General features: G+C 46.9%; 1 protein-coding gene across 5 annotated transcripts in view; it reads right to left on the bottom strand.

Annotated features, from left to right (window-relative positions):
- LOC144933896 (DENN domain-containing protein 2B-like) overlaps nucleotides 1–10163 on the bottom strand; it is a 35415-nt gene extending 25252 nt beyond the window's left edge. Inside the window, exons 1-2 of one of the 5 annotated variants that reach the window (XM_078859185.1) lie at nucleotides 10085–10163; nucleotides 2556–2637 (exon numbers count right to left, since the gene is read on the bottom strand). In XM_078859185.1, the coding sequence (XP_078715311.1) occupies nucleotides 2556–2637 (82 nt within the window). In that variant the 5' untranslated portion in view covers nucleotides 10085–10163. Of the gene's footprint in view, nucleotides 1–2555; nucleotides 2883–2915; nucleotides 3020–4167; nucleotides 4316–10084 lie in introns of those variants that run through there. The other 4 variants (XM_078859184.1, XM_078859183.1, XM_078859182.1 and 1 more) reach the window with 4 other exon arrangements.
- Between the last annotated feature and the right edge of the window lie 9536 nt (nucleotides 10164–19699).

The following is a 19699-nucleotide window of genomic DNA, read 5'->3' as shown; positions in this document are numbered from 1 at the left end:
CACCACACAACACACCATACACAACACACCATACACAACACACCATACACAACACACCATACACAACACACCTTACATAACACACCTTGCACGTAAGACACCACGCCCGACACAAAATGTGTGTAGATGAACAATACAATCATGAATGGCTCCGTCGAAAGAGATTACATTTCCACCAGAGTGGCCAGACGTTAAACATTACCGGTTATACCGGTAAACCGGTTTACCGTTTTCAGAATCGCCGACCGGTACAGAGAGGCAGGAACCGGCTTCCTGTGGAAATTCATTCGCGATTACGGGCAGTCCTCGGTTTACGAACCTAATTCGTTCACGATAAGTTATTAAGTCGAACTGTTCATAAGTCGGAACACAAAAATGTGTTACGGTTCAACACCGAAAGCATTTTTCAACGTCGTAATAAAGAATAAATATTGTACTGCTGCATCTAATGCTGTAAACAAAGACTGTGTCGTAAATACAACATTCAATAAAGTAACATCAATAAAAAACCCAGTTTTATTTTCATTTACCTGGAGTCCTAATGCGAACTTGTAGTTGGAAGGGGTGCAATGAGTCACCACAATTGTACACACACACAGGGCACCCGCACGCACGCACGCGTGTCAACAAAAACCACACACACACAAAGACAAAGACCCCCTTCGAGCCTTAACAGACTGTCGGGGCAAGTGCTGTTAGCAAGCACTTATGAAGGCCGGCACGGCACACGAGGGTGGCCAACACCACGCCCGGCCGCCTTTGTCTCCCCCAGTGGCGATGTTTACTACACACCGCACGAGGCACCGGTGTTGGCCGTGAGCAAGAATGGAACTCGGATCGCCGGTTTCGGAGCGCTGGTTGGTTTCGTAGCGCAGCGCGCTACCTGCTACACTACCGTTGCCCACAGTCCTACACACTCACACTTTCGCACACACCACACGCGCACACACACACCACACGCGCACACACACCACGCGCAAACACCTGCGGAGGATAGCTGCTCTGGTCCACCGCAAGGTTCAGTTTGCAATTTGCGAGTTCACGTTTTAAGTCAATATTGTATTTTTTTTCACGGAAGCTGGTCCGTAAGTAGGGGGTGTTCGTAAGAACGGGTGTTTGGAAATCGGGTGTTCAGAAGTCGAGGACCGCCTGTACTCCGTCGAAAGAGGCACGTTTCAATTTGGGTTGCTACACGATTAACATTCACGGTTGTACCGGTAAACCGGTAACCGTTGTCAGTATCACCTACCCGGTACGGAAAGTTCGGAATCGGTTGCCTATGGAAGTTCATTCACGATTACATCGATTGGCATTTGCGAACGCACAAACGCCACAGCGGCCCAAGTCGGGCACGGCGTGGTTCACGTGACCTCTCGTCTCAGTTAGAAAGCTAAAGGTGCAGCCCTGCAATTGTTTGCTAGCTTGCTTACGCCACTGCTGGGGGTAGGGCACCACCAGAGGAGGGAGCTCTAGAGGGTGTTTGCTTTACTGGACCCATGCTGACCGGACAGACGACTTCGGAAAGGTATGGCACGTATCTTCTTGGTTCTTTCGGTAAAGTCACGTAGAAATAAAATAATAAAAATAAAACATAATAAAATAATTCTCACGACGTTTCGGCCACAACGCAAGCAGCCGTCCTCAGGTGGAGAGCAAGTCTGTCGAGTAGACAGAGTAGACAGAGTCTATGATGTTTTATTTTTATTATTTTATTATTTCCATTCTACGTGACTTTACCGAAAGAACCAAGAAGATGAATCCCTGCAGTCACGAAAGCTTTAAATCGAAGTATGGCACGTACTCACACTTTACCCCGGTGGTTCTGAACCCTTACCGCAGCCTTGCACTCCCTTGGTTCTCAATTGTTAAACATGTATGTTAATATATATAGGGGCTTTATGTAACATCATAGTTGTTACTTACGTGCCCGTGCTTAATTTGTGTTTCTGTGATTTACCTTCTAAAAAAACCTGGCTACGTCTCGCACCCCAGGAGAGGGCATCTCGCACCCCAGGTTATACCAACGCACAGGACCTGCCGGTCGACTAAATCGTGGTGTATCCATCCGTACTGTTCGGTGGTATGGGGGAGGGGGTGTATATGAAAGAAATTTTTCTTGTTGTGATTTTCACACCTGATGATGATTGCTTGTGTTGCAGTCGAAACGTCGTGAGAATTTTATTATGTTTTATTTTTATTATTTTATTATTTCCCTTCTCCGTGACTTTACCGAAAGAACCAAGAATATGAATCCCTGCAGTCACGAAAGCTTTAAATCGAAATGAAAGAAATAATGCCCCGTTGTTTTAACTGTCGCGCCAGGAGATTGAATCGAACCAGGAATAACCGACGTGCCCCAAACTTTTTTTACTTTCAACTACCAGGGAAAAAGTGCGACTTATAATCCGCAGGACATGGGCTACTATTCGAGAGCACCTATTAAGACCGGCGCAGCACTACGCACTTGCCCCACCAGTCTGTGTAAGGCTAGAACAAGGGTTATATTTATCTGTGTTGGACGTGTGTGTGTGTGTGTTTAAGAGTCATCCACCAACCTCGCAATGTGTCGAGCTGGGTGCCTGGATGGTAACTCGACCGCCTCCTGAAGCTGCGACGAATGAAATTTGAGACGCTCATCTGAATTTGAAAGAGAAAACAATTTTTGTATGAACATGACATACTTCTAAACAAGTACTATAACACAAACGAAAAAAATGCAAAATAAGCAACAGCACAACAAAAATCTTGCAGGCGAAGTCGCTGATAATTAGATAAATAATGCCCTGCCCTTAGCCAATGGACTGCTGGATGGAAGAAGCCTCCCCGTGACTGAGCACATTGACCGCTGCTGAGCGTGTGACGAGTGCAACTCGGTCAATGGAGGTTTGCGCGTGTGATGCGGTGCTGCCATCCACCGGTTCAGATGTCGAGCGTCAGCTGTGTTCTGGATTCGAACCCAGATCGCCGGGGTTCATGAACACAGTGCACCACCGACCACTGGGCCCTCCCCAACCACCCATCCCCCTGTTCGCTGGGAATCCACACAAAACATGAATCCTGAATCCCAACTCGAACGGAATTAATGTGCCCCAGAGAGCAACAAAAGGACCCAGCGTATCGTTGTTGAAGAGCACACAAAAGCCAGCTCGGCTGCATCTCCCACCCCCTGGCAACGGGCGGACAGAAGAGAAGAATGGAGGCATAGAATTTGCCAACCGGACCTCTACATTGCACTCCACAGAGACAAAAATTCCCTCCCCCCCCCATCCCACCCGCGTGCAGCCTCCACGGCTTGTCGGGGCAAAGTGCTGTTAGCGAGCCCCGACGAAGGCTGGTACGGTCTACGGGCGAGCGGATGGTGTGCCCGGCCTTGTTTGTCTCTCCTCCCGTGCACGAGTTTAGTCATTCGAGGCCGAGTCTACCTACGGGAGGCCGAGTCTACCTACGGGAGGCACACGGTCGGTTCTGGTATCACTTACCCAGTGGTGTGAGCAGCTGTGGCCTGATATAAAGCTGGGGTCACGGTACGGTGCTCTGACCACTACGCCACCGCTCCCCCACCACTGTGCACACGCGGCATGTGTTTGCCTCGGTGAAAACTCGGGTCGCAAATCAGCCACGACCTTTCTTTCCACAGCAGGTGTTGATCCGATAATAAGGAATAATTTTATAAATAAGTGCACAAGTGTACAGTGGAACAGCCTTGATAAATGAGCTTGCATAAGCAGAACTGCGTTTTTTATCTGCGCACGAATACAATTATGGTTTGGTCTATTGGCCACCAAGACCAAAAAAAATGATAACATCGGTCAGACGAATCATAATATTATTGGTCTGCCAAATATTACAGGCCTATTATAATATTGGCCTGGAAAGCCAACAGGGTGATGGACTTAACACATTCAAATCGTTTACTTGGTTCAGTTATACTTTGTGCTGATTATAACGCGTTTTACCACAATGCTCCACAGCAACGCATAATGAGTTTGCTTTAATCATTTGAATCCCTCTCTCGATCCACGACTCAATGACGGAATCTCCAAGTCGTCGCATACTGTCATCGCCCGTGTACAACAACTGTATTGAAACACATAGCAAAAATATTGTTTTAACAGCCCACTACTTACGCATCTTAATCATAAAAAATAAATCACAGTATTCGCTCACCGTTTAAGAGACAGAGAGATCGACTCGGAGGCACTCGGAGAAACCACAGACGAGCATGAAGGCAGCAGCCGTGATTACTCCACTGCTGGATTAAGGCCTCCTCAAGCCCGAGCCGTTCATCATAAACTTTCCTCGAAGACACGCTCGTGGCCAGCAGACCTCGACATTTGTACAGTGTTTCCGAACATTGCCATACGCAGGAAGACCATTGATCAACACGACCACGGTGGTCGAGTTTATAGAGCCACCTGGCGGGCAGAGCGCAGTATTGCAGACATCGCCACTCTCCTGTTACATTTCAAATGTTTGGCGTTTTGACCGAGAAATTTCAAATGTTTTCAGACAATGATGATTATCTTTGACTGGAGGCGCTATCCAGTTATTCGCAATCGAATGCCAATTAATCAAAATGCAATAATATGATAATAACTTAAAAGACGAGGGGGTTCAGTTTTCTCTGAGCTCAGAGGGGTGGGACTGAATGAAGCTGGTAATGGCATCTCACCACATTCCCAATCCTCCACCGTTTGCTCTCCGGTGAATAGACGAATCTCATGAAATAAAAGTGTTAGATAATGGAAAACTGCACCGACACAAATCACGAAAGTCACCATGATCACCATTAGCACGACCTTATAACAGAAAAGATAAAGTAGGAACAGACAGGAAAATATACATACTCTTTGGTTGTTTCGGTAAAGTCACGTAGGTAAAAAATATAAAATAAATTAAAATGAAAAAAATAAATTAAATCACGACGTTTCGGAAGCAACACAAGCAACCGAAAAAAACAAAGAGTATGAATCCTTGCAGTCACGAAAACGTCAAATCTAGAAGGAAAATATACCACTGGTTATACTTTTTAGGCTACAGTTCTCCATCAGAGAGATCTCACGACACGGTGTGGTGCCTTGGAAACGACAGGACATTTCCAGAGTTGACTTCAAGAGGTGGCCAGGCAGCTGAGAGGTCAGAGTGCTGAGCTGGCACGACTCAGACCCTGTAATTAAACTGGGTTCTCAAGTTTAATGAGTTGAGGGTCGCAGGCTGGTCACTCATGACTGCAAAAAAGCCATACAATGTTATTTTGCTCTGCACTTAATTTCGCCAAATTCCCAGCATAAATAATTTGTCTCATGCCATGGCACGGAGAGCACAATCGGGGATAAAATAAATAAATAGAATTGTACACGCGTCATTACGTCTTTGCTTGGAGTCAGTTGATACCCTGGATACCTTTGTAAAATAAGATGTTCCACCTCAATGAATGATCCCAATGGGAAAAAGCCATTCTGATATACACAAATTTATTTTACCAGTGTTTTTTGAACACATCCCTTTCGTAAATCAAGGGATGCTTGTATTGGTTAATAATTCACCCACCTTTACTGCCGGTGTGGAACTTTATCACGTGTGGGCTATAGTGCTTCCATGACGAATGACTGCCTTAACAATACTTTACTATCAATGGGATCCTGTATGGGTTTAAAGAAAGTTTTTTTTTTATCTCACCTAGAATAAGAATTCAAAGCCATTTGTCACTCCACTGCTTTCATTAAGGAATTATATGGGGCCCCCTGTTAGATTCCCCCCCCCCCCACCTCTTCATGGGCAGCAGTCTTGTGCAGTGGTAACACTCGTGCCTCGCTGCCATAAGGGCCTGGGTTCGATTCCCGACTCGGGTGCCCTTCTGCGTTGAGTTATGTTCTCTCCACTTGTTCCCTCTCACTTCTCCGGTTTCTTCCCATAGCTACAACAACAACAAAAAATTTACCCGTAAAAACTAAATTTTTCACTATAAATCCTTTTTATGCGTGGCGGCTAGAGTCCTCTCGTCCTCTGGCTTGAGATGGCTGCCACCTATGGGTCAGATGATTGCCTGCCACCATTAAGCAATTGGTAATTAAATATAATTTTTTTTTTCCTAAAAAGTGTAAAATTTTGGAAAAAATTTTCACGAAAATAAATTGTCACGCACAACGAGTCTGTGTGCAAAATGTCAGCTCGATTGGATCACGGGAAGTGGGTTAAACAACGACCGAAAGATTTGCACGGTCGTAAGCGCGCAAGCAAGCAAGCGAACTTAATATAAAGGATTTAAAAATCACGCAACGTGATTGTGATTGGTCAAACATCCCAACGCTGAAAGATGACACCGACTCACGTGCGATTACGCATCGCCTCCTGCTGCGAAAACATGGCAAGGCCCTCACGAAAAAGTGTCTCGACTCTCGAGACTCAAGATTTCCTGGGTAAGCGGAATAACAACTTGAATTAAATCGATGCCTGCGCCCCCTCCAGCACGTGGGCAGCGGTGAATTTGTACTGCCTGCACGCCCGATAGCTGCTGTAATGCCATAAGCTTCGAGTTGTAGTTGAATGGCCAACAGATTCTATTAATACCTAACCCAGCCTCGTCTTAATGTTTTGAAAGGCCGCACTGTAAAGTACTATAAGTGTCGCGACAATGACCTCATAAAACTGACATTCTGACACCCAAGCCGTATGGATTATTCCAAAAGTAGTTGTACGATAAATGCCTCAGGTTAATTGCCAGATATAGCAATCGAGTTATGAGTATCAGGTTCCTGTTTCTTTTTGTAGAAATGGCTTTACCTTGCTTGGCACAGATGAGTCATCCTACTCATTTAACCCGTGATGAACACTTGTACCGACATGCGTATGTACAGCCCTCTTGTCAATCCACTGCTGGATTAGGGCCTCCCCCACGCCGTGTGTGTGGGGGGGGGGTTGGGGGGTTCGTGGGGGTTATGACGATAATGGTGCTGGTCGCTGAAGCCGAGGGGAGCGTAGAAGGGCAGTACAACTGGATTTTGCTGCGCCCACAGAGTAACCCCGAATGAATGAAATTCTTCACACGCGAATGAGTGACACGAAAAGTCGTCCATCCACGCAGTGCGACCGCCAACATCACAGCGTGGACGTTGCCTTGCCTTCGTGGGCTTTGCGAATTTTTCCTAAATAAATATTTACATTAACAAACAAAAAAGGTGCGTATACGGTATTTAAAATGCGCCGATATTGATCTAAAACGTCCGTCAGTAACACTGCCCCCCCCCTCTCTAATAGGTCAAACAGTATAGTATTCTAGGCGACGTTAAAGGCGATGACCTTTTTCATAGCAGAGAGAAAGAACATTTACCCCAGTATGAAAACTACATTTATAGGTTTTACCCTTTATGGCAATAAAACAGTTGTGTTAGGCTGTTCAAACACCAAATAGAAACCCTTTGCAGTTACTGCATTAACCACACAGTACTTGGGGTGAACATGCAAACAAAACGTGCTCTGATAATTAATATTTGGCATTGTCATTGAAACTGATTGGCCCATCTGCAATGGCCTCGTCTCACCAGTGCCAGACCAGACAACGTTAAAAGGCGACCAGTACAAAGGCAATGCAATATCAGAGCATGTTTGTTTTACATGTTCACCACAAGTGCGGTTGATGCAGACTTCATTCCTTGCAAAATGTATCTATTTGGTGTTTCAACATCTTAACACAAATTGTTTTATTGCCAGATGGGGTAAAACTTATTATTATTTTGTGTACTATGATACTGGAAAAAATGTCCCCCCCCCCCTACAACAGTGTTCCACGCATTCAGCGGAGCACTTTTGCGGTATCGTGACTTTTAGACACGACCAAACATTGTTTTATAGTTTCTCACTGTACACTATTCCAAACCAGTCAAACCAGAACACGAGCCAACCCGTGGAGAACCCGTCAACGCCTTCACGGCTGAGTGAAGAACAGTGCCCTTGTGCCGGCCAGAAATTTGAAACACCTCTCAAAAAGTCAGAGGGCACCATCGGAAGAAGATAGCAACGCGCGATTGCGTTCACCGCACGGAGATCCTACGATCGCCACTCTCGCTCTCTCGCTTTGCTGCACCGCAAACCAGATCCAGCAGTTCCACCGCGGCATTATTTTTTCGACCGCTTGTGTTGCGATCGAAACGTCGTGATGTGTTATTTTTTTATTTTAGGTTTTAATTTTCTAGCCACGTGACTTTACCGAAAGAACCAAAGATTACAGATGCGCAACGTCGGGCCCTTATCGAATCGTTGCAATATCATCATCGGCAATGACTGCGATTCATAAATCACAAACCCTTTTGTAAAATCCACTGCTGGATGGATGACGGTCTCTTCCCCTCCACCCCACTACTGCGTCAAGGGTGGTTGATTCACAACAGTTCATCACGCTGGCGAAGTTAGGGTAGAAGGTGGCGGCGGGTAGCAATGATTCTGGAGGACAGGAGGACGGCAATAGCTGTGGATTTTGCTGTGCTGCCCTCTGATGGCAGAGTAGTGGGACAAGCAAGGAGCGAGCCGCAATCATGTGGGGGTCGCTTCCATCCGAGAACTTATCCAGACGACTCGAGACTCAACTCCGCTTATAGCTTCCGATGAGTACCGGAGAAGAGATCGGCCGCGATCTGGATTGTTACCTGTGACCCCGAGGAGCGTAAAGAGAGATGGCGCAGAGCAGGGCAGCGTGGAGAAGGTTGACAAGGGCAGGGGACCCCACGCGAGTGGGAAAGACGCGTGTGAGAAGAAGACGGAGACACGTGTGAGAAGATGGAGACACGTGACAAGAAGAAGGTGGAGACACGTGACAGAAGAAGACGGAGAGAGACACGTGTGAGAAGGAGACTGAGACACGTGATCGGGAGGGAATCTTAATCAACTCTGGATCGTCGCGTTCATAGCGCAGTGGTCTCATCACCGCGCCGTCACGAAGTAACTTTGTACATTTAAAAAAATAATTAATCGAATGTGGATTATATGCCTACAGTACTGTATTAAGCTGGGTGATCGGATTTAACTTTCCGTACGCAGCAAACGCAAGCAACATGGACGCATAATTACATCTGACCGACAACACGTGTTTAGTCTGTGTGTGTGTGCTCAGCTTTGTCGTTCTTCCCCATGCACCTCCGATCAGCTACGGTTGGCTACGTACGGCGCGAAAGAAGTCCAACATACACGCGGCATACAACGCCGCTCACAACACGGCTTAGCCGGCTCGAGACGAACGACGGAGCGTGACAGCGGCCACGGGGGAGTGGACGCAGACCACCGCGGGGAGATGGAGCGATGACATTTCAATCGGCTCGCGTGGTGGCTACCACTCGGTGGTGGCTCGTTCCTTCGCGGGACCGCGAGAAATGACCGATGATGATGACTACGCTGAGCTGCTGCTGCTGATGATGATGATGACTACGCTGAGCTGTAGTGCTGCTGCTGATGATGATGACAACGCTGAGCTGCCGCTGCTGATGATGATGACAACGCTGAGCTGCTGATGATGATGATGATGACTACGCTGAGCTGCAGTGCAGCTGATGATGATGCTGATGACTACGCTGAGCTGCAGTGCAGCTGATGATGATGCTGATGACTGCGCTGAGCTGCAATGTTGATGATGATGATGATGACTACGCTGAGCTGCAATGTTGCTGCTGATGATGATGACTACGCTGAGCTGCAATGTTACTGCTGATGATGATGCTGATGATGATGACAACGCTGAGCTGCAGTGCTGCTGATGATGATTATGATGACTACGCTGAGCTGCAATGTTGCTGCTGATGATGATGCTGATGATGATGCTGATGATGACAACGCTGAGCTTCAGTGTTGCTGATGATGACAACGCTGAGCTGCAATGTTGCTGCTGCTGATGATGCTGCTGATGATGATGATAACGCTGAGCTGCTGCTGCTGATGATGATGATAACGCTGAACTGCAATGTTGATGTTGCTGCTGCTGATGACAACGCTGAACTCGAGTGCTCCGGCATAGCGCGGCACTAACACGAACCACATTCCCATGAATTCATTCACTCTCCGTTCACAACCGCTGCCCTCGTGTCTCTCTCCGTCTCACCTTGACTGCAGTCGAACACCGGGGAGCCGGGCTCTCTCTTCACGCCCCCTCCCTCTCTCTCTCTCACTCGCCAACAGAGAAGAGTTCCCTTCGCGTTCCGAACACCACGTTGTTGTTTGGGTCGCACGCTTGCACGCAACAACAAAACAAAGGTGTGCCCGCGCGCGGGCGTTCTACTAAAACAAACAAACACGAGATGATAATTCTACCTTACGCCGTGCGACTCCACAGAGGTCGGGCATAAGGGCACCATTAGCAACAAACTCTCCGTGCGCACCCCCAAACGAAGAGGCGGCAGCGACGATTCACAGGAAACCTCAAAATTGAACAAAACTTCGTCGTTGTTGATAATAAAAATAACGAGGAGGAGGAAGCGAGAGCCTCTGGACTTGTAGCCGGCAGCGGCGACGATGCCACGAATTACCAAACTCTCTGTGCGGAGCTAATCAGCCTCGCCTCGTGGTGGTGGTGGGAGAGAGGGAGGGAGGGAGGCTCACGGCAGATGTCGCGTTACGATGCCACCTTGCACGCCTCTTACCTCCCTTCCGCGTTTCGCTTTAGACGAGGCGCCCTGCGTGAATGCTGAACTTCTTTGGCGCCGTACGTGGCCATCCGTGCCGGTCCGAGGTGGGATTTAACGCATTGCAGCGTTCGCATATTGTAGACTGGTACACCTGGTATTGTCTCTCTCTCTCTGAGGGGCCGTCCATAAATGACGTCACGCGATTTTGGACGATTTTTTACCCCCCACCCCCACAAATATGACGTCACAAAGTTCTGCCCCCCCCCCCCCCCCAAAAAACATATTTCTATTTTGAAAATAAAACATGCTTCAAATCGCTTTAAACTATTGTCATCGTAGCGCGTATTTAATGTGGCGCTGCACTCTGATGTTGTGGGAGTGTTGTTATAACAATTAGTGTTGTTATAACAATTCTAAACTTATTTAAAGTTGCGCATTTTGATGTGACGTCACATTTCTGAACCCCCCCCCCCTTCGTCACAAATGTCTGAACCCCCCCCCCCTAGGTGCGTGACGTCATTTATGGACGGCCCCTGTGAGCCAGGCCCTTTCTCAAAGACGTTGGCAGTCACGGCCAATCTTCCATTCACTTCTGTTCGTGATATTCAACAACTTTGCGTTAAGATACTGAACTCCCAGTTTCATCCAGTTGTTCAAATTGCATATGTACTTAAATTTCAACGTCTTCCTCGGATTGTTGTACTGTGTACCTATATTGCTCCCAGTCAAAACTCATTCATAGGGGCCGTTCATAAATGACGTCACGCGATGTTTTACCCCCCCCCCCTCGCCACACGGCGTCACAAAAAGTCAGACCCCCCTCAAATATGACGTCACAAAGCTCTGCCCCCCTCCCCCCCCCCTCTAAAACCATATTTCCATTTTGAAAATTAAACATGCTTCAAATCGCTTTAAACTATTGTCATTGTAGTGCGTATTTAATGTGGCGCTGCACTCTGATGTTGTAGGAGAAAACATTTATTAAAAAGTCTATTTAATTAAGTAGAGCGTGTTGTCTATATTTATTTAAAGTTGCACATTTTTATGTGACGTCACCTTTCTCACCCCCTCCCCATCGTCACACATCGTCACAAATTTCTGAACCCCCCCTAGGTGCGTGACGTCATTTATGGACGGCTCTATATGCAGTTTTGTTTTCTCATTACGTGTCCAAGAAATACAACTTGACTTTCTCTCATTATTATTATTATTATCAATGTTATTATTGTAATTAAGAAATAGGTTTTTACCATTTTATCTGGTACAAAAACTGACACCTTTATACAAGGGATCATGTTTGCAATAACCACAACACAAGCAGTCAAAATGCAAACAAAAAGAAACAACTCTGATGATGATAATGATATGTACTGTCCTTGAAGTTGATTGGTCCACACCCGAGACAGCTTTTCTTAGAGCTTAGTCTCCATTGGTGTTGGACCAGATGACGCCAAAAGGCGTACAACTCAAAAACAGCGCACTATCAGAGTATTGAGAGCTCGGGGTAAACATTTACACTATGAGACCTCCTTTACCAGTGGCAAAATATAGTAGTAGGTTATTATTGGTTACCCTTCTTGCTGCTATCCGTTATAGACATTTGTTCGTGGTTTGTGTCCAATGCATTTTTGACATCCGACTTAAAAACAACATTTCTCGTGCTTGTTTGTTGTGCCGGTAGGGTCTTTGTTTGTAACTGCTCAGCTTTCACAACTTCTATAGTGCTGCGTGTTGCTGGCCGCTTGGATCTTTGGGCCTGTGCTCGACAACCGTGATCAAAACAAACGGGATATCTACAGTATACACAAATCACTTACCATGTCCCATATATCTACACAAATATAATAACGTCGTGTGTAATCTGGGCGCCACGGTGGCTAGGAGATGTTAATTACCAAGCCTGGTATACAAGGAGGTCGTGAGTTCGATCCCGACCCTGACGCCTGCTGTATATTTGGAGTTTGCGTGTCTCCTGCCGTGGTCGCGTGGATTTTTCTCAGGGTCCTCCGGTTTTCCCCTCCACATTTAAAATCAACGCCACGCATTTAGAGTATTTGTCTGCTATAAGTTTCCACACGATAAGCCACTCCGTTGAGCTATCATTTGTGGCCAGGTCGCTTCTGAAAAAATGTATCTCGAAAGCTCAGTGGGCCTTACCTGGTAAAATATACAAAAAATGGTTACAGTTTTGATAGTTTATAGTTTAATCTGTCGTCGGCCTATCGGCCTACCAGACTTCATGACGTTGACCAGCAACATAAATGTGTTTTCATATAAAGCAAAGGTTTGATCGGATTTGCCCTCCGAGGGATAACTCATTTGGCAGTCAGGAGGGGGAGCTGAACAAATACTGTGCTGCTGGCTTAATTATTGACTGTGATTGGTACGCGTATGTCCCTCTAAACCCAGGGTTAAGAGGCCTGCGGTGAGCGCCTTCATTTCACACTGCCAGCGGCCACGTCCCAAAGACTACAGACTTCGAAACGGCCCGCAGACGACAATTATTCCCACACTGTCGGCATCTCAGCCGCTCTGATCGAGTACTCGAGTGGTGGTGACTGTCGACCTGGAAACAACCGCCGTGTTTCAAATGTTAGCGTGCGAGGTGTTGTGTGTATGTACGGTTGCCTGGAAGTGTATTTGAAAGTGATACTGGGCCCTCAGTAAGGTCAAAGGTGTTGAAGATATTGGACATGTGTGTACACATTTATTGTGTGTCCTTTGAAGCTCAGGATAAGGTTTCCGACCTGACCCACCACCATGCACCCTCAGCGAAAAATGAAAAGCACAGTTTTGTATTAACCATGTTGCCTCACTATAAATACCGTGTTATGTGAGGGTGTTTCTTTATAATGATCAGGCGACAGCTTTTTGAACACGCCTGACGCTGTGTTTTAGCTGCCTTATTACAAGTGTCCCATCACTTAACCGTAATAATAACAATTGCCCTGATTTTTACTCAGGGAAGCTAGTTTGCAAGAGGGTCCTGCCTTTTTACGTTGGTGAAGTGTGACCTATTCATTTGGCGAGTGTTCGGCACCGTGGCTTAATGTGCGAGAAAAAAAAACGGATAACCAGGGATAGAAGGAACGCATACGCGGGATTTTTGGTGAGACGGGTTAATGGGATTCAAAACACCCATTGCGGTACTTTTCATCTCCAGATTTTGTCGCAGCCTGGCACTTCCATGGAGGCAGCCTTCCATCCGTGCAATCACCAGGCGCATGCCTGCTTAGGCTTCCGAGATTCGACGAGGGGTGATTTGGTCTTTGGTTTCTGAACTATGGCGATCAGCATTTCAAATGAAAACGCATCGGGTACTCATGAATACGATGCTATGTACAGCCCTTTGGGGCCGTCCATAAATGACGTCACGCGATTTTGGACGATTTTTGACCCCTCCGCTCGTCACACGGCGTCACAAAAAGTCAGACCCCCCCCTCAAATATGACGTCACAAAGCTCTGCCCCCCCCCCCCAAAAAAAAATATATAAAACATGCTTCAATTCGCTTTAAACTATTGTCATTGTCGTGCATATTTAATGTGGCGCTGCACTCTCATGTTTTAGGAGAAAACATTTATAAAAAAAAGTATATTTAATTAAGTAGAACGTGTTGTCTATATTTATTTAAAGTTGCCGCCTTTTGATGTGACGTCACATTTCTGAACCCCCCCCCCCCTCGTCACACATCGTTACAAATGTCTGAGCCCCCCCCCCCCCTAGATGCGTGACGTCATTTATGGACGGCCCCTTTGTCAATCCACTACCGGATGAATGCCTCCCCTACGCGGTGTTGTCGGTTGTGGCGGTTGTTTGACCATACTTCACCGCGTTGTGGTCAGTGCGGGTTGGTGAAGGGAGGTGGGTGGGGGGAGCCTCGCCATTGATGCTAGTTAGTCGTGACCGCGAATCGAATTCAGATGGCCGGGTGCACATTGCGGTGCGCTAGCCACTGCGCCAACCCCTCCCACGATGAGCTATAGTCGAGTGCTGAACGACTAATCGATCTCAAATCGAAATTTGGTGTCTTGGCCTACTTTTCCACGCTGGTCAAACCGCTTGGATGATGAGGTGAGAGTAGCCACACTTTAACCCAACCACACGTCACCTGACGATCAACTAACCGTGGTTGTGTGCTGCTGGGAGGATTTAAGCAACTTGCCCCATTGTCTCAACTGTCGGTGTATTAATACACAATATTGATACAATAGTAATATATTACAGCACTGTAGTTACAATGAATTGCAAATATGTATCTATATGATGCGGTTCAGCACATTTTTGTCCAGAATTCTTGTAAATACCTGGAATTGGTGTCTGGTTTTTTTAAATTGTTCTGAGCCCTGCAGTGCAAATTCCTACGGAGAGTCAACAAAATAAGCGCGTTTGCAATTCCATAACTGTGGCACGTGGTTTCCATAGCATTGTGTTTGACGAAGAGCACCATCGGTCTGGGCCAGTGGTTCTTAACCTCGGGTGCATGGACCCCCTTGGAATGCGAGATGCCCTTTATGGTGGTGCAAGACATAGCCAGATTTTTTTAGAAGGTAAATCATCGAAAACACAAAAAACGGGCACGTAAGTACAACTACTTGGTTTCATCAAACCTATGTGTTTATTAGCATTTTTTTTACGATTAAGATCCAAAGGGGCGCAGGCTGCAGTAAATGTTAAGAACCACTGGTCTAGGGTGTTGTTTGACCCTACTTCACCAAGCTTGTCAATGTGTTGTTGGTTCTTTCGGTAAAGTCACGTAGAAGGGAAATAATAAAATAATAAAAAAGAAAACATAATAAAATAATTCTCACGACGTTTGTGGCCGAAACGTCGTGAGAATAATTTTATTATGTTTTATTTTTATTATTTCTCTTCTACGTGACTTTACCGAAATAACCAAGAAGATGAATCCCTGCAGTCACGAAAGTTTTAAATCGAGATCTTGTCAATGTGGTTCGGTAAAGGAGAGGATTTGGGGGAGGGGAGTGGGGCATAACCGGTTCCGTCAATAAATGACTCGCCACTAACGTGACCCCTGCTCAGGAATCAATTTAAACCGGGTTCACAGTGCAGAGCGCTAACCACTGCGCCACTGCTCCACCACAACAAAATGGAATCTCACGCCGTTAATATGAAAAAAAAGACTCAACACATTCGTCGAGAACATTGGCCTATATGCGAAATATTAATAAACGACGTTTCGAGCAATAGCTCTTCATCGCAGAGCGATAACGAGGCTAGAGCAATTGAGCGAACAATAGTTGGTGAAAAATAAGGCAAATGAACTGAATTAATGTCATGTCACACACAGAGGCAGACACAATTGTAATTCGCCATGCCAGGGACTGACACGTTCTTGGCTCTGTGTATAATTGTAACCATTCAAGTGTCACCTGTTCGACGCAGGGGCAGTTACCGAAGGTGAAAGTGCAGCCCACGGGCTTTTAACCGTCGATAGTGATAACCCATCTCCACCCCCCGCCCACACATTCTTTGGGCTTGACCACGTGGCAGCTGCATCTCACATTCCCCCCGATCCTTGTATAATTCTAAAGCCTGCCGTTACAATAAACGTCAATTGGTGTTGTAGATATAACATGAAGCATGCGTGATGCCGCTGCCGCAGCACGGGGCCGAGGTGAGAATACTCACTCGATTTACAACGTGCAACCAACGTTATAAAGTGGTGCAAAGTCTAAACAATAGAAACAACGGTGCCGTAAAAGCTGCAAGTTGTTTGTTCACTCGACTATACACGTACGGAATGTGCACACAGGGTGTGAGCTTGATAAAGCCGAGTTATTACCACGCACAAAAAACTGTCCAATGTGCGAATGTGGTCATCCAGAACAGACCGTAAAACAAGGAACGATGCAATGCCCGATCCACAAATACGAAGGAGACATCGAAGCGACGATACACTCCGTTGCTCCTGACGCGGTTATCCATCTTGACCACCTGGATGGTTTGCGTCGCCATCAGCCGGACGAAACATTAACAACACGTGTGTGGCTGCGATGGGTGGTTGTCAGCACGCTGGATACCCGAGTTCAATTTCGGTGGTGATATCTGAACGCGTCTGGTTCACCGTCCCGCACTGACCAGCGTGAAGATATCAAACTTAGCATCTCATTCAATGAACATTTGAAGGGAGTGATATAAGAAATTGCATCTTTAGTATTTCGATTTAAAGCTTTCGTGACTGCAGAGATTCATCTTCTTAGTTCTTTCGGTAAAGTCACGTAGAAGGGAAATAATATAATAATAAAAACGCAAGCAGCCTGGTCTTCACCTGAGGACGGCTGCTTGCGTTGTGGCCGAAACGTCGTGAGAATTATTTAATTATGTTTTATTTTTATTATTTTATTATTTCCATTCTACGTTACTTTACCGAAAGAACCAAGAAGATGCATCTTTAGTAGTCAAACCGTGTTGTTATATTCGTTTAGCAGGCCTGACTGCTGATCAGGCCCACAATGTGGAAACCGGTACAGAATTTGCTTGGACAAAAGCTGCCTGGTCATGTAGGTCCCAAAGTCTAATGGGGGCAAAGTAGCAATCCTTACCTGCAACTACAGACGAATTAATTGATGTAACGTCCTGCATAGCTATCGAGTCGAGATGCATAGCGAACTGCATCTTCGTGATTCAATACATTGTAAAGAAGTTAGGGTCGCGATTTGATTCAAGAATATTTTTTTGTTAGTGGCTGGAGCGAGGTGACGCAAAATGCAAAAGTACATTTCAGTACCCGTGTACTGACAGGGTGCCACCTGATGGCCTGGAAGGGTAATCACGGGTATGGGCAAGGTTATGTAGCAACTAATCAGAAGGGGGCGTATCTGGGTTAAAGGTAAAAGGTGGGGTTAGTCGGGAAGCTCTGGGAACCTGCTCGAATTATAGATTTGAAGCTTTCGTGACTGCAAGGATTCATATTCTTATGTTTTTTCGGTAAAGTCACGTAGGTAATTTTTTTTTTAAATTAATAAAAGTAAAATAAAAATAAAATAAAAATCACGACGTTTCGGAGGCAACACAAGCTTCCGTCTTCAGGTGGAACAGTCACAGCACGATAGCTGTAACATATTTTTTTTTTTACGTAACTTTACCGAAAAAACCTAAGAATATGAACCTGATCGAAGGTTCTTGTAGGGGGCGTGGCCAGAGACGGGGCCTGGCCACGCCGAGGTATATAAGGGGGATGGACCCGAGGGTTGTTGCAGGGTCGGCCGCATGGAAGATCCTCCGCACGGCTCCCATCGCCGTCATCGTCACACTAGCCAGTCAGCTGTGTGGTTGGATGGAGGCGATGGGACTATGTCGAGAGGTCGGCTGTGCGTAGCTAAAGTAGAGACTATATATATTACCCAGTGTTGTACCCAGTGTTGTACCCAGTGAGAGGAGACGTGTGTGTGTGTATATGTATAGGCCTGTGTTGTGCTCAGTGTGAGAAACACATTCCTGCGGAGGGAGCTGGTAGGAACGTTGGGTTGCTCGGTCAATGGCCAGGGTCAACGGCGGCGTGGTGTATTCCCCAAATATGGCCAACTGTGAGGGCGGGCACAAGCCGGCGTGAGTAGGTTAAACGTTGAGTTTTATAAGGGCACCACGGGGTGACCAGCCCCTCCCCACCCATCCCACCCCCACCCAGCCCCTCCCCACCCTCTCCACCCCTCCCACCCAGCCCCACCCTCCCCTCCCCACCCTCCCCTCTCCACCCCTCCCATTTTTGGATGCACGACGGACGGACACAATAATCCCCTGTGGGCTGGTCTAGCCAGGTTCCTACCAGTATAAGCCATCTACACGACGTGTCTCAGAAGTCGCTCATTACACCTGCACTCTCGATTCGATGCGTCATTTCGTTAAGAATCAACGTTAACGAATTAATCATTATATATTTACACTCCCCAACATGCAGGTTACAATTTACTGCCCTGGTCTTTTGTCAATCCACGGCTGGATGCGAGGGCATCCCAACCTTGCGCGTCTTGGGTTTTAATTTGGCCAAACGTCACGCTGGCCAGTGCGATTTAGCCAAAATTAGTACGAACGAGGACTCGTGGAAGTAGTGTACAATGTATTATTAGCACTATACCCCCTCTGCTGCCAATGCAAACCCTGCAGCCGCTAACCCAACACACTGCTATACCGTGTTCACCCAATCCGAGCAATCTTCCAGGCTTAACCCTCCTTACCTTGCGAGCTCCGACGGGGCGAATTCCAGGTTCATTTGGTCACAGGCTGCGTGTGGTAATCGTTACCATCTCGCCGTATTCAGGCTACAAGTCACAGCAAAGCCACAGCGCTTCACGTCGCCTCGTGCAGTGGACACTGTCGCATATCCTGCGCGCTCTCTCTCTCTCTCGGGACTCGCTGCTAGGCACGGGATCTGAGATGAGATGATCTCTGTCGTAGAGTGAATTGTTTGCGCCGCAGTGTGTCACGTTGAGCGGAGTCGGCTTGGGCTGGATGCGTGGTGGTTGGAGAATCGCGCGGGTGATGAGGGTGTGTCGAGGCAGGCTGTGGTTACCAAATTCAGGAGATATTTTTGGTCGGGCAGAAGTTGAAAAAAAAAACCCAACCCCAAATAAGGCACACTTGCATTTCACCTTTCGCCTTTCTCCCCAACGACTGTCTTCCACGACTGCTCTTCTTTCACGTGGTGCCGAGTTGTGAAACAACTTTCACATGTTCAGACCACGATTGGCGACGGATCCAGTGTAAAAAAGGGGGGTGGCAGCTTTTGGAGTCGCCTGGTGGAATATGAAACGCTGCCCGGCGACTGATAAAACGCGGGCAGCGGCATTAACCACGTGGTCCACGGTTTGAGGTCGTGGGTTATACAATTATCCTTCTTAATAAGTACACACTGTGCAGGATGGTCCAGATGTCTTGCGACCCCCGTTTAGTACTGTAAAACGTAATATTTTAAGGCTTATTAATGACAGAAATGAACACTCATACGAAAAAAATTAGGGGTCAATGGGGGGTCACAAGCCATCTGAACCACCACCCTGTACACGACACACACCCTTGCGTCGCCTGCCTAGAGCAGGGCGTGGTGGTTACTGTGCTGTTACTGTCGCCCGA

This window comes from Lampetra fluviatilis, chromosome 8, assembly GCF_964198595.1.
Source record: "Lampetra fluviatilis chromosome 8, kcLamFluv1.1, whole genome shotgun sequence".
Lineage (NCBI taxonomy): Eukaryota > Metazoa > Chordata > Hyperoartia > Petromyzontiformes > Petromyzontidae > Lampetra > Lampetra fluviatilis.
Note: the sequence above shows the minus strand (reverse complement) of the source record. Positions and strands in the feature narration are given on the sequence as shown.